This window comes from Arachis stenosperma, chromosome 8, assembly GCF_014773155.1.
Source record: "Arachis stenosperma cultivar V10309 chromosome 8, arast.V10309.gnm1.PFL2, whole genome shotgun sequence".
In the NCBI taxonomy this organism is placed as follows: domain Eukaryota; kingdom Viridiplantae; phylum Streptophyta; class Magnoliopsida; order Fabales; family Fabaceae; genus Arachis; species Arachis stenosperma.
Window position 1 is genome coordinate 21,390,221 of NC_080384.1, and position 13,197 is coordinate 21,403,417.

The window sequence follows — 13,197 nt, forward strand, 5'->3', positions numbered from 1 at the left end:
TATTTTATTTGTATTTTCATTATATTTGACAAAAAATGAACCTACACATATATTAAATCGTTGACCTAAAGACAATTTATTTACCAATAAAAACAGATTTTATTTATAATCGGAATAAAATTTATTTGCCAATAATTGGTGGATAAAATTGAAATTACACCCGTGTCATATAATTATAATTGATTAATTGATATAAAATGAAATTATACCCGTGCCATGAGTAATAATCTAAATAATTATATCTTAACAACATATAATTTGAAATAATTTATAAACAATTATCTTAACAAAAATAATTATTTAATAATTGATTTAAAAATCAATGCAAAAAATAATTATTAATAATAGTATTATTAACTGGGTAAATAATATAATTTCAAATTATTACTTGATATATAAATAATATATGGAAATCTATTGAGTAAATCAATGATTTTGCACCTTAATAATTTGATAATTATTACTCAATTAACCAGATAATTGAATTAGTAATAACAATTTTCAATTTCAAATTTTGTATATTAAGTCATTATTAATTGGGTAATAACGATTTACACGGAATCATTGATAAATTCAATTAACCATAAAGAAAATAATATACTAACAGTTTTAGTATATATTTATGGCAATAGAAATTATTTTCAAATTAAATTTTATATAATTATAATAAGTCTCTATAATTAAAGCAATATAAAATTGCTTCATATATAGCAATAATATTATATATTTATATATGTCTTTTTTCTCTCTTTTCAAATATTGGCATATAATTAATGTAGAAATATATAATATTAAACTGTTTTGTTATGCATATATATGAATTTATTAAACCCGTAATTATACGTATGGCATAATACATATGTCAAAAGATTCCATAATTTTTGAAACCAGTTTTGTTATTGAATTAAAATTGAATTAATATTTTTTTATATAATTTTTTCTATAGTATCCAGTATCTCCATTAAATTCATATCGTTTGTAATTAGTGTGTGTATTATATATATATAAGTCGTATAATTTTATTCTCTTGACAAATAATTTTATAATTACAGTAATCATATAATTTTATATACAAACATTGATACAGTGTTGTTTCATATATATATTTTGCAGGTATCAAAGGATAGCATTGAATTGTTATTCAGTAGGTTTAAATTATTTATTATTTATTACAAAATTTTCTGCATTAGGATTCTCTATTAATTTGTTCTTCATTTTGAGCTGATTTTGATATTTTCTTACTTTACAGTAAACCAACATAAAAAACTTTGTTGGTAGATTTAAGTACTAGATTATTTGGGTCATATTGAGTATATATGCCTGATTTATTGAAAAAAGTAAATTAAATAACTATTTTATAGTTAATACAATTAACACTATATTAAGAGAAAAAAACAACGCATACAAGTTATTTTTTTATTAGTTAAATTATTATAATTAAAATGAAATTTAACATAACAACTTAAAATTATAATTTCAATCTTATCACGTGCATGGCACGGGTGATTAAACTTGTATTTAGATATAATTAGAAATAATAATAAACAAAGGTACTTTCCGAAGTAATATATATAGAAAATAGTATTTTTCATGTAGTTATTTTCTTTAAAACATTATCCACCAATAACAAACTTAAGGAGCTGCAACTATAGAGATTCATAGTTTTTTAGTGCCACGCACTACAAGATTTATATTTAATTGAGGGGGTTTTTTAGTAGAGGTTTTTAAAAACCTCCAAAATACACTTTATTTATGGCAATTTATAAAACCTCCCCTAATAGCTAATTTATAAAATTTAAACTATAACCCCAAAGAAAACTCCTCTTTTATGTGAGTTTTCAAAACTCATCGAAGTAGAGAGAAGAGAAGACAGAAGAGAATGGCTATGGACAAAACCCTAAGTTCTCCACCGATGTAGCTATCGTTGCAGTCGTCGGTCCGCCGCCATTGTAGTCGCTGGTTATGCCGCCGTTGCCGCCTAAGTTGTTGCAGGAAGCTCATAAATCGAACCACCTCCTCTATCAACATTATGGTTTCAGATCTGGTGGCTCTGTAGCTATGATTGCCGCTGCAGTTTCCGCCGCCATTGCCACTGCAGTTTTTGCCATCGTTGCTGCTGTAGTTTCTGCGGTCGAAAACTTCTGAATCGAGCCATTGTTTCAAATCTATTTTCTCCTTCGAATTGTCGCTGGTATTCTTCTTCTCCATATTTGACTTGTCTCTATTTCTCTGCTTCTTTGAAGTTCCAAATAAGCAACCAGCTTAGGTAATTATTCAAATGTGTTAAATCGGTGCTTAATACCGTACTTATTTTGACATTGAACCAATTGCCATTTGGTTATTATGTTAATTGGACTCATGATTATGGAATTTTACCATTGTGCGACGTCCTGCAAATTGAAATGGAATTCAAAATGGAAATGGTTTGTCTGAATATGCTTGCATGCTTTTACTTGTTCATTTTTGCCACAGTTTCATGTTTTATCAAGATATACTGCATTTCTTTGTACATTTTGATATGCTTTTACTGATTTTGCATTTCTTTGTTCAAATTGTTGAATAAATTGGTGAATTTCTGGGCTCATGATGGAAATTATCCGCATAAGGATTCCAATCACTTAATAATGAAATAAATATTATAGACAACTCCATTTGATAAAACTCTATTGCCTACATTTTTAGAATGAACGTGAACTTTGTTCCTTTTGTGAAGGAAATAAGAATTTCTCATCTCAAAGTTACATTTTTTATTCAATTTATTCTCTGTGTAATTTGTGGAAAGATTAAACTGAAGCATACATGTAATTTCAATTTTTTGCTTCTTCTGATAATTCATATGATATGTGGCCTATGATTTTCATTACATTTTGTTCTTCAAATTTGTTATATAAACATTAAATTTAGAAGTTTCAAAATCTTTCCCCTTGTTAGATTCTCAATGTTCTCACTAGTGATTGAAACTTGTATTTGTTGTTTCTTATTGTTTTTTATTTTTACTGTTAACTACTAAATTCATAATGCTAACTTCAAATTAAACTCTACTTTGATCTGGAAACTATAGTTGCTTGCAATGCTAAATACTACAATCTATTAAATTTCTTTTTTATGCTTTTCATAACTCAAAGGCAGTGCTTCCCCTTGTTCTGTATGCTTTCTCTCTTATCTCTTCTTAACATAGATGCACTGTTTAGGGAAAACAGTACTATATATATATGCTTAATTAAAACTATTTAATTTGAGGTTAATAGTTATAATATATAATAATCCTTCATATACCTTATTAGAATCCATACGTCTCATCATCATGGTTATCAAAGTAATGCTCCAATTCAAAATTGAAAAATCCCATGAAAGGGTTATAAGAGAGGACATACATAAAAGCATGGTGGGAGACTATACCACTTTTAACGTTAGGAATGTTATGGTGCAGACTCTATTTTATATATATATATATATATATATATATATATATATTTGTGAAAAGTAAAATCTAACTTAACATATAATCTCAATCTCCAAGTATAGTCTTTTCTTTCCCCATTTCCAATGTTGAGAGATATAGTATGTGATTACTTTGGTTATTATTATTTGCTTCTTTTAATTTCTTGTTTCAGAGATTAAATAAAAACACACGCTCAGCAGTTACCACTACTCTTGTTAAGAAGAGAAAATTAAGTATAATATAAACTCTCTTTTAATTAACTTTGTTTTTCTTCTTTTCCCTACCTAAGCTTCTTTCTCTTCTATTTTCATCTCATCTGCACACTCAATTAAACATTTTCAGCTTTAATTTGGTAGGATCTTTGAACACAAAGATAATACTGCTGGTTCAAGTTCACTTCTTGTGTTGGAAAGCCACCAATCCGTTAAATCTGAATGTTGCATCATCTTTAAAATGTAGTAATATATAGTCTTTTGAGAGGTTAAGTCTCCAAAATTGTTGCACCATAGATACGCATTCCCGGTAATAGCTGAAATTTTCCTTTCTTAATTGGTAATCATGCAGTGATTAAACTTTTATGCATTAATGCTGCTGGCCTGGTCTGTATCATCATCTATTATAGAAAAGTGAACAACTGAGAATATAATATATTGCTAGGACATGTTAATTTGTACATCTACAACATGATTTAAACTAAAATCAGTTTCAGTTTCATTTCTACCATAATAAAGTAATAATCTATGTTGTAATACCTAAGTAATCTTTCTGCTACATGATCCTTTATTTTTAGCTTTAATTTAGATCAAAATAGAATAGAGTTGTTCCCTCTTTATTAATTATTCTCTTTCATTTCTTTATGAAAATTTGTACAAAATTTCACCAAAGGTAACATTTTAAGCTTTTATTTATTATGTACTTGACAGTTTTATATTTAATTATTAGTATAATGTCTAATTATCTTTTGTGTGCTTAACAATTTTGTGTTTGCATCAGTCATGCCAAGGGACAAACGCATAAAAAATCCATTGAAATTTGTAGATGAGAGGGAAACCAACAATGCTTCGCGTTCACTTCAACCTCCAGCACCAGTAGCATATGAAGATACCACTAGTGTAGAGGCTAGTGAGGCTCCTTCTCAAGCCCCTTTTCAAGCCGCTGCAAATTTCATTTCATCTGATGGAGACACGCGTTGTTCTAACTCAAAGTCTTCATCTTCTTGGAATGTGGAGATAATTGGTATTAATTTATATTGCATAATTAATTAATATGATTAAAGTATAGTTTTATATTGCATAATTAATTAATATGGTTTACTTGCTAGTTATTGTGGTATATTAGCAACTAATGCACGTATCTTTCCAATTAGCTTTGAAAAGTGGTCAGGACAAGAAAATGGTGGCATGCCTAAGTCTTTCAAGGATGAGTGCTTTGATACAATGATAAAGGTAAAATTTTATTTGAAACTTCTTAGTTCAAGTAATTATTATTTATTTATTATTTATTTTTTTTTGTTTGAAGCCCCACTTCTATTTTACAAGCACAGAAAAGATTGCCTATAGGTATTGCATTCAAAGTATTGCAAAAAAGTGGGCAACATATAGGCAAAGATTGTGGAATGAGTTCTATGATCCAACCATGAGAAGAGAAGCATTGGTGAACAATGTGCCTGATGATGTTCCAAGAGATCAATGGACTTGTTTTGTCAATTATCGACTAAAACCGTCTACAGTTGTAAGACACTAAACAATTCATTTAGTTTTTGTTGAATTAAAAAAACTATTAATTGAAGTTATTATATTTATTTTTAGGAGCTTTGCATGAAAAATAAGGAAAATCGAAGCAAGCAAACCATTCCTCACACTTGTGGATCGAAATCCAACTCTCGGAGGCGACATGAAATGGTACATGTGTGATTTTACTTGCATTATATATGTTAATTATTTAACCCTTTATTCTTTCTTTTTTAGTACTTGAAAACGGAAAAGAAGCCTAGTAGAGGAATGATGTACATTGAAACACATAAGAGAAAGGATGGGTCTTTTGTAAATAACGAGGCATTAACTATAGTGGTAAGTGTTTTGTAAACCTTTGCTATCTCATCTTATTTTATTTGTATGTGATCATGTAAAAATGGGATTTGAGTGTGGTTTCTTGTGGATTGAGATATATAATGATCATAGGATGCTTAAATGAAACAAAAGCAGCTTGAAACGTTGAGAATTATGAGGTTTGATTTTAAAGGGTAACTAAATTTGGTGTGGCAACTAAATTAAGCAAAAGGGTCTTGTACACTCTCTGTTTGCAGTTATTTTGTCTCATTAATAAAAAAATATGCAGCACTGAATTGTAATGTACTAGCTAAGATTATTACATCAAAACTAAAAAGTGTTGTTACAACTTAGGATATTCAATGATGGTAACTTTCAACAATGCAAAGCCTAAAATTGTAATGTATTAGCTAACCAAATTATCTAAATCTGGTATTGTATTCACACCTCAACACAAAAATAGGGTGCCATGTGTGATTGGTGGTAGAGCAGTATAACAAAATAGTCTGGGCGCCTTTAACAGGTACAAGAATAGGTCAACTCTCGAATATCCTATTATTCAGGGTAGAGGCTGAATTTCATGCTATTCATTTTCTTAATTCTTATTCTTGTTCGTAACAAACTTAACAACATGTTGCCTCTAATTCAGAGAAAAAGAAAATGGCTATGCTGATGTGAAATGAAATTGATCTAACATTGTTATGAAAATGGCTATGCCTCTAATGAGATATATAATGTCCTTCAATTTATGTTGTTAATTACTGTTAGTTCATTATTGTTATTGGTATGGTACAGTCAATTATTTCATTCTGTTTTTGTATTTTAATAGTGAGTATATCTGTATTTCTGCATTAGTCTCTGTTTACTACTTTTAAATAAATAGATAGATAAATTGAATAGTTTCTGTTTACTACTTTTAAATAGGAACAGATTGGGCTGAATATGACACAATCAAATGCACAATTTGAGGTGTCCCCTAATGATGCTGTTGGTAAAGTTTTGGGACCTGAACACTCTGGGAGAGTTCGTTGCATGGGCATGGGAGCAGCGCCTACAAATACTTTTAGGAATGTGAGAAGTCGGCTTAATAGGATGACCATCTCAACTAATTCAGCTGGATCTTCTTCACCTATTACTGTTGCAATTTTACAGGAAAAAATTAATAATTTGGAGTCTGACTTACATAATTCACAGCAAAAGGTCACTAATCTAGAGTCTAAGTTGCATCAATCATTTGATATGATGAAAGCATACCTAATGATGAAGGAAGGAGAAATTCCCGAAACGCTTGTTGGCTTCTTTTCTGCCCGAGAGATAACTTTATAGTAAATTCATTTGTTAGGAATATAAGTTTAGATAGAGTAATACTCATTAATATTGAATATAGGTTTAAATGCTCTTCAAAATTGAGTTGTTAGGCTTATATCGAATCATCTTGATGCTTAACTTTACTGAAATTACTAATAACATCTTATGTTTACATATAGGCTAATGATGCTGAAAGCGAGCCTACTACTCCCTTTGATGCTAGGAGATCAGCTGGTGATAGCAACGGACATCCGAGGACAAATATTTGAGCCTACTACTCCCTTTGTTTTATTTTACTTTTTTTTTTTAAAAAAATAGAAATAATTGTGTAGAACAATACCATATGCAATTATATTTGGAACTATTGACATTGAGAATTTTTTTTTATATAAAGAGTTATGTCTTATATTGAGGAATTGTGCTATAAAAGATTTAGTTTTTAAATTTTGATACTAAGAAATAAATTTTTAATTTGAGAGAGTATGTAAATCAGATAAGATTAATGAATAATTTGAAATTAAAAATAAATAAATAATTATAGGATTTGTGGAGGTTTGAAAATCTCACAAAATAGTTAATTTTGTTAAATTAAAAAAATAATTTGTGGGGGTTTTAAACTGTCACAAAAGTGATATAAAATTGCCACCAAAATTCAATATAAAACTCCCACTAAATACACACAAAACCCACACTAAATAGATTATGGAGGTTTTTAAAAACTCCCACAAAAGACCTCGTGGCACCTCAAATTTTGGGGGTTTTAAAAACTCCCACAAACCATTTGGTGGGGGTTATGAACCTCCACAAATAAGAAAAAAAACTGCCACAAATAAATAAAAATCTTGTAGTGACGTAAACAGATCTCATCCATGGAGGGGTTGGTCTAGGAACGGATCCACGCTTTACTTTGTGGGGCTACTTTGTGAGGGTAAAAAAAAATTTTTATTAGTAAGAATTTCGATTTATAAAAAAATTCGACTAAGACTCATCAAAGTTTAGAAAAAATTGACAGATCAGATCTTTAGTTATAGGAAAAAAATACTTTCAACTACGATAAAAAATAATGGTCGAAATCAAAGGTTTTATGATAAGAAATGAGTCGAAACGATAGAAATTAAATCACGCGGTTAAATGCAAGTATGAATAAAAATATGAGGATTGAATAACAAAGAAAGACAGGTCGTGGTTAAGATTCTTCAGAAACAAGTCCTCCTTTTAAGTTTAAGGTCTATAAATAAAAAAAATTAAAAAAAAAAGGACTTTAATAAAAAACACTAGATCATTACGAAAATTTTGTAAAAATTCTCAGTTTTAGTGACGCAACAGAAGATTATAGAGTACAAATGGATATGAGTGTTAAGAACTCATTTTATTTTATTATCTTTTGTTTTCCTTTTTTTAATTTTTTTTTTTTTGAACGAAAGCTCAACACAACAAGTGGAGCAAAGGAGGTAGCAACATAGTATGAGACTCAAACTAAGAATAAAAATAAAAATAAAAACAAAGTGAACGAAGCTGTAGATACCCCTTTGTCATCTCCGGCATTGCCATCAACAACAGAAAGGGTCAGCACCTAACCACTCCTTGTAGCTCAAAGCAGACATGTTAATAATCTCCTCAACCCCTTTTCCTTTGTTCTGAAAAATCCTCCGGTTCCGTTCCAACCATAAGTTCCAAATGATCGTGCAGAAACACACCATCCATCTCTTGCACTCCTGTTATGTACTTGAGTTCTCCGTCCAACTCTGGAAATGGTCCTTTACTGCACTTGGACAAGCCCATTGCATTCCAACATATGATAACCAAGCACACCATACCTACCAAGCAAAGCTACAACCAAGAAATATGTGGTGGCCATGGTCAACACTATTGTTGCATAATAAAACACATAAAGTATCTTGTTGGTGAATGATCCCAAACCGATTCAGTCTCTCTTTCGTATTAACCCTGCCGACCAGGACAAACCAAACAAACAACTCTACTCTCTGAGTGGGACAAGGCCTTTCCAAATGGTCCTAGTAAAGCTGTAGCTATGTATATCCTCCGGAGCCATTTCCACCTGCAACACCTGCACAAATGAGTTAGTAGAGAAAATTCCTTGTTTATCATACTTCCATATAACTCTATCCTCTCTCCCAAAATCAAGTTTTACCAGCCTCAGAGTGTGGTGAAGCTGGTTTACTAAATCCAACTCCCATTGGAACAATTCTCTCCTCCACTAAAAATTCCATACCCAATCTAACCCATCCCAAAACCCACAATCCCCTATCATTGATCCTGTTTGGTTTGAAACCGAGAATAGCCTTGGAAAACGGTCTTTCAAAGGACCTCCATGAATCCAGGCATCCTCCCAAAATCGAGTCCGCCTCCCGTCACCCACCTCCATGGACAACCCGGTAATCATCTTCTGTCTGACTTGTTGACTCTTGAACTGTAGCTGACAAATATCCTTCCACGGACCACCTCGGATAGGTAGTTCTTGAGAGGACAGTAGCTCATTTGGATTCAGGTTGTTACAGGAACATACTACCTTCTTCCACAGAGGACACTCCTCTTTAGAGAACCTCCACCACCATTTAAACAGAAGAGCTGAATTTCTTATCACAGCATCCCCAACCCCCAACCCACCTAACTTTTTAGGGGTCTGGACCACTTCCCACTTAACCAGAGCCATACCATTCTTCCCATCCTCTTTACTCCATAGAAATCTTCTCTGTAAGGAAATCAATTTCTCTGCAACAGCCATTGGCATCTTATAGAGGCTCAGATAATAAACCGGTAGGCTGTTTAACACAGATTTGATAAGCACCAACTTACCGGCCTTATTGAGGATTTTGGCCTTCCAGAGACTAAGCTTCTCCTCCACTTTGTCTATTACTGGCTTCCACGTCTTCACCAGCCTTGGGTTTGCTCCTAACAAGATACCGAGATATTTAACTGGTAGATTGGCTTGCTTACAGCCCAACACACCACACATACGTTGCAGCCACTGCTCATCACAATTAACAGGAATCAAGCTAGATTTATCAAAGTTAATGCTTAAACCTGACATCAACTGAAAGCACCTAAGCAACCTCCTATAATTCTTGATTGTGTCTTCCTCCGGAGGGCAGAATAGAACAGTATCATCTGTAAACTGTAGGTGCGATAACTCAATATGATATCTCCCAACCATCAATGGTGATATGCGACCGTTTCTCACAGCCTCTCCAATCATCCTATGTAGGACATCAACCACAAGTACAAAAAGAAATGGGGACAGAGGATCCCCTTGTCTCAGACCCCTTTACATCTTGAACGGCTTGGACGGCGAACCATTTATCAACATTGACATAGAGCACGTGCTAATACACTCCATCACCCAACCCCTCCATCTTTGACCAAAACCCATCTTCTGTAATACAAGGTCTACAAAGCTCCACTTGACTCTATCATATGCTTTCTGGAAATCCAGCTTTATTATTGCCGCTTTTTCTTCCTCTGTTTGATCCACTGCACCGTTTCACATGCAATTAGGGCCCCGTCATGAATCTTCCGACCCTTCACAAAAGCACTCTGTGTCTCGCCAACTAACCCTGGCATAACCTCTCTCATTCTCCTTACCAGCATCTTCGGAATTACCTTATATACACACCCTACCATGCTAATCGGACGCAGATCTTTGATTTCCTTAGCACCAGTAAACTTTGGGGCCAACGCCACCCATGTGATATTAGCATCAGGCGGCAACCTTGAAGATTGGAAAAAGGCCATCACCGCTGCCGTGAAGTCCGAGCCTATATCATCCCAACACTTCTTTATGAAGTTCATGTTGTAACCGTCACATCCTGGGGTCTTGGACGATTCACAATCCCACACTGCCTCTTTAATCTCCTCAGGTGACGGTGGTGCCTCTAAAGCACACGAATCCTCCTCGCTGATCCTTTCCACCAGACCATCTCTGAAACCCACCTCAGGGGACCTCTCTTGATGATATAGTTCTTTGTAAAACTCTCTGATGGCAATTTTAATCCTAGCTTGGTTCCTTATCAATCTTCCATTAATAGCTAGTGTATCAATCCTGTTATTTCTCCGCCTCGCCGAAGCTAAGTTGTGGAAGTATCTCGTATTTTTATCCATGTCCCTTGCATGCCTCGACCTTGACATCTGCTTCCAATGTAATTCTTTTCTCACATACCATTTCTCGCAGCACTTAACTAACGCCTTCCTTCTTGCTTCCACTGTCTCATCATAACTCCCATTGCCGACTATGTCATCAATCTTCTGAATCTCTTCCTCAAACTTCAAAATTTTCCTGTCCATATCACCAAAGTTGTCTCTGTGCCATCTCCCCAAAGGAATCGTCAACGCCTTCAATTTGTCGGTAAATTGTATCTCTCCCAGCCCTCTCCACTCTTCCTTGACCATCCTTAGAAACCCTTCATGGGTAAACCAATAATCCAGACTTCGAAACGGCCTCGGTCCATCCCTTAGCCTCTTCTCTTCCACTATGATAGGGCAGTGATCTGACAACTCCCGTGGACCACCTCTCAAACGAGTCTCTGGAAATGCCTCAAGCCATTCCAAACTAACCAAGGCTCTGTCAATACGGTTGCATGACTGCCCTCTGAACCATGTAAATTTACGGTCTGAAATTGGCAAGTCTACCAAACTCATGTCATGTACCCAATTCTCATAGTCTTGTGCCAACAAAGGTAAGCTTTCTAAGCCTTGTCTTTATTCCACTTGTCCAATCTCATTAAAGTCCCCCAAAAAACTGTTAGGAATTGGTTGAATTAGTCCCATATTGCTTATGATAGCAAATGGAGTGGGTGGCCTAGGCTATAAATATGAGGCTAAGTTCTCCATATTTTTTGCACTAGTCGGAAACACTTAAAGCTTGTATCTGACTTTTCTTTTCCTCTATACCTTTTGATTAGAGAGTGTTGTGAGGTGTAGTTAAATATTTGCTTTGAGAGTGTGGGTGTACTGGGGTGCCGGTGTTAAAGAGAAAGAAGTCTATGTGTTGTAACAATTTTCACATAGTGATATTCTCTGGTTGTCATTTGGCAACGGCCGTGGTTTTTTCTCCAGTAATTGGAGTTTCTACGTTAAATTCTTGTGTTGTGATCGTGTCTATTTTATTTCTCTGTGAAAGGTATTTTCTCAAGGGAAAATGGTGTATTATTCCCAACAAACAACAGGCGTCTGGACATAAGCCAGCCATGTAACTCAGCTCCTCCCAAACAACACGTTTCTCATCTCTAGTGTGAGCACCGTAAACCAATAAAAAGGCACAGTTAATAGACTTCTCTGATAGTACCCCTTCAACACACAGCCATCGCTCACCTTTATAGCAATTTCTCATTTTAAAGAATCCATCATCCCACATTAATAACAAACCACCAGAAGCACCATCTGACTCCACATACTCCCATTCCGCGCATCCGTTTCCCCAAATTTTCAATACATCAAACCTTGTCACTAACTGTCTTTTAGTCTCTACCAATTCTAACATATCTAACCTATGTTTCCTCTTAAGTTCTTTCACCATTTTCAACTTTCCATCACCCCTTAACCCCCTAATATTCCATGAGCTGAAAATCATTTTGAATTATAATTACACACCTTTTTGAGATTTTTGGGTCTGCTTCGTCTTGCTTTAGCCTTCTGTTTTGTCAATCTTCTCTTTCGAGCAATCTCTTCATTCTATTCTTGGAGGATAGCCATAATATCTTCTTCTTCATTAAGCAACATTGCTCCGGATTCTTTCGCTAGCTCCCATGTCTTACGGTTTTCCAACATTTGTTCATCATTTGTTCATCCAAACTTACATACTCATTGCTGCTGTCCTCATCATCGTTGGCATGTAATTTTTTCCCTTTATGGTTGCCTCTATCACCGTGTCCCTCCTCCACATTCTGAGCCCGCATATTCCTGTCACAGTCCGGGCAAGTTCCCAAGCCTGATTTCCCTGAGCTTGCATTACCCCCAGCGGCTGCTCCATGATTGCCGTCGGAATTATTTTGTTTTAAATATTTTATTGTTATTCTATTTTCTTATAATTTTCATTTCACTTTTTACATTTTTATTTATTTAAAGTTCTTCTATTTAATTCACGCATTTCAATTTTATTTGTTACAATTTGTCACTAATAGTTCGACGCAGTTCGCTTCAATACGAATGCTAAGTAATTTCTGGATCGAACTCATTCTTTTAGAGGAGTCGTATCTGCTCCCCAAATTGAGATCTTGATATAAGCTCGATTCGACACCTTAAAACTATAAGGTGATAAATAGATTACCAAAAAGCGAGTGAAACACCCCACATTAAAAAATACCTATTAAATTTTGTGTTAAAATATTTATTTTATATATTTTTTTAATTTTTAGAATTAAATTTTGATACACGGTTAGTATA

General features: G+C 33.7%; 2 protein-coding genes across 5 annotated transcripts; one reads left to right on the forward strand and one right to left on the reverse strand.

Moving 5' to 3' along the window:
* Positions 1–1,816: 1,816 nt before the first annotated feature.
* LOC130943833 (uncharacterized) lies at positions 1,817–7,212 on the forward strand. 4 transcript variants are annotated; one of them, XM_057871872.1, is made up of 8 exons: positions 1,817–2,191; positions 4,436–4,678; positions 4,809–4,887; positions 4,961–5,173; positions 5,251–5,343; positions 5,410–5,511; positions 6,415–6,690; positions 6,978–7,212. In XM_057871872.1, exons 3-8 carry the CDS (start codon positions 4,843–4,845, stop codon positions 7,065–7,067), a joined length of 819 nt encoding a protein of 272 aa, XP_057727855.1. In that variant the 5' UTR covers positions 1,817–2,191; positions 4,436–4,678; positions 4,809–4,842; the 3' UTR covers positions 7,068–7,212. The 4 variants fall into 4 exon arrangements, with proteins under 4 accessions (XP_057727855.1, XP_057727852.1, XP_057727854.1 ...); XM_057871869.1 differs by having other exon boundaries at positions 6,415–7,206; XM_057871871.1 differs by having other exon boundaries at positions 6,421–7,206.
* Positions 7,213–8,776: 1,564 nt separating this feature from the next.
* LOC130945580 (uncharacterized) lies at positions 8,777–12,784 on the reverse strand. The gene is made up of 5 exons (XM_057874290.1): positions 12,612–12,784; positions 11,977–12,374; positions 10,265–11,426; positions 9,032–10,016; positions 8,777–8,866 (listed from the first exon to the last, which is right to left on the reverse strand). Exons 1-5 carry the CDS (start codon positions 12,782–12,784, stop codon positions 8,777–8,779), a joined length of 2,808 nt encoding a protein of 935 aa, XP_057730273.1.
* Between the last annotated feature and the right edge of the window lie 413 nt (positions 12,785–13,197).

Excerpts from the sequence above, each read along its gene's own strand:
- LOC130943833 (XM_057871869.1), top strand. The coding sequence starts at position 4,843 with ATGCCTAAGTCTTTCAAGGATGAGTGCTTTGATACAATGATAAAG. Across the intron at positions 4,888-4,960 it reads GCTTTGATACAATGATAAAG|CCCCACTTCTATTTTACAAG; the intron begins GTAAAATTTTAT and ends TTTTGTTTGAAG. Across the intron at positions 5,174-5,250 it reads GACTAAAACCGTCTACAGTT|GAGCTTTGCATGAAAAATAA; the intron begins GTAAGACACTAA and ends ATTTATTTTTAG.
- LOC130945580 (XM_057874290.1), bottom strand. The coding sequence starts at position 12,784 with ATGGAGCAGCCGCTGGGGGTAATGCAAGCTCAGGGAAATCAGGCTTGG. Across the intron at positions 12,375-12,611 it reads AGGACAGCAGCAATGAGTAT|CTCATGGAATATTAGGGGGT; the intron begins GTAAGTTTGGAT and ends AATGATTTTCAG. Across the intron at positions 11,427-11,976 it reads CTTATGTCCAGACGCCTGTT|ACCGTAAATTTACATGGTTC; the intron begins GTTTGTTGGGAA and ends TGCCAATTTCAG.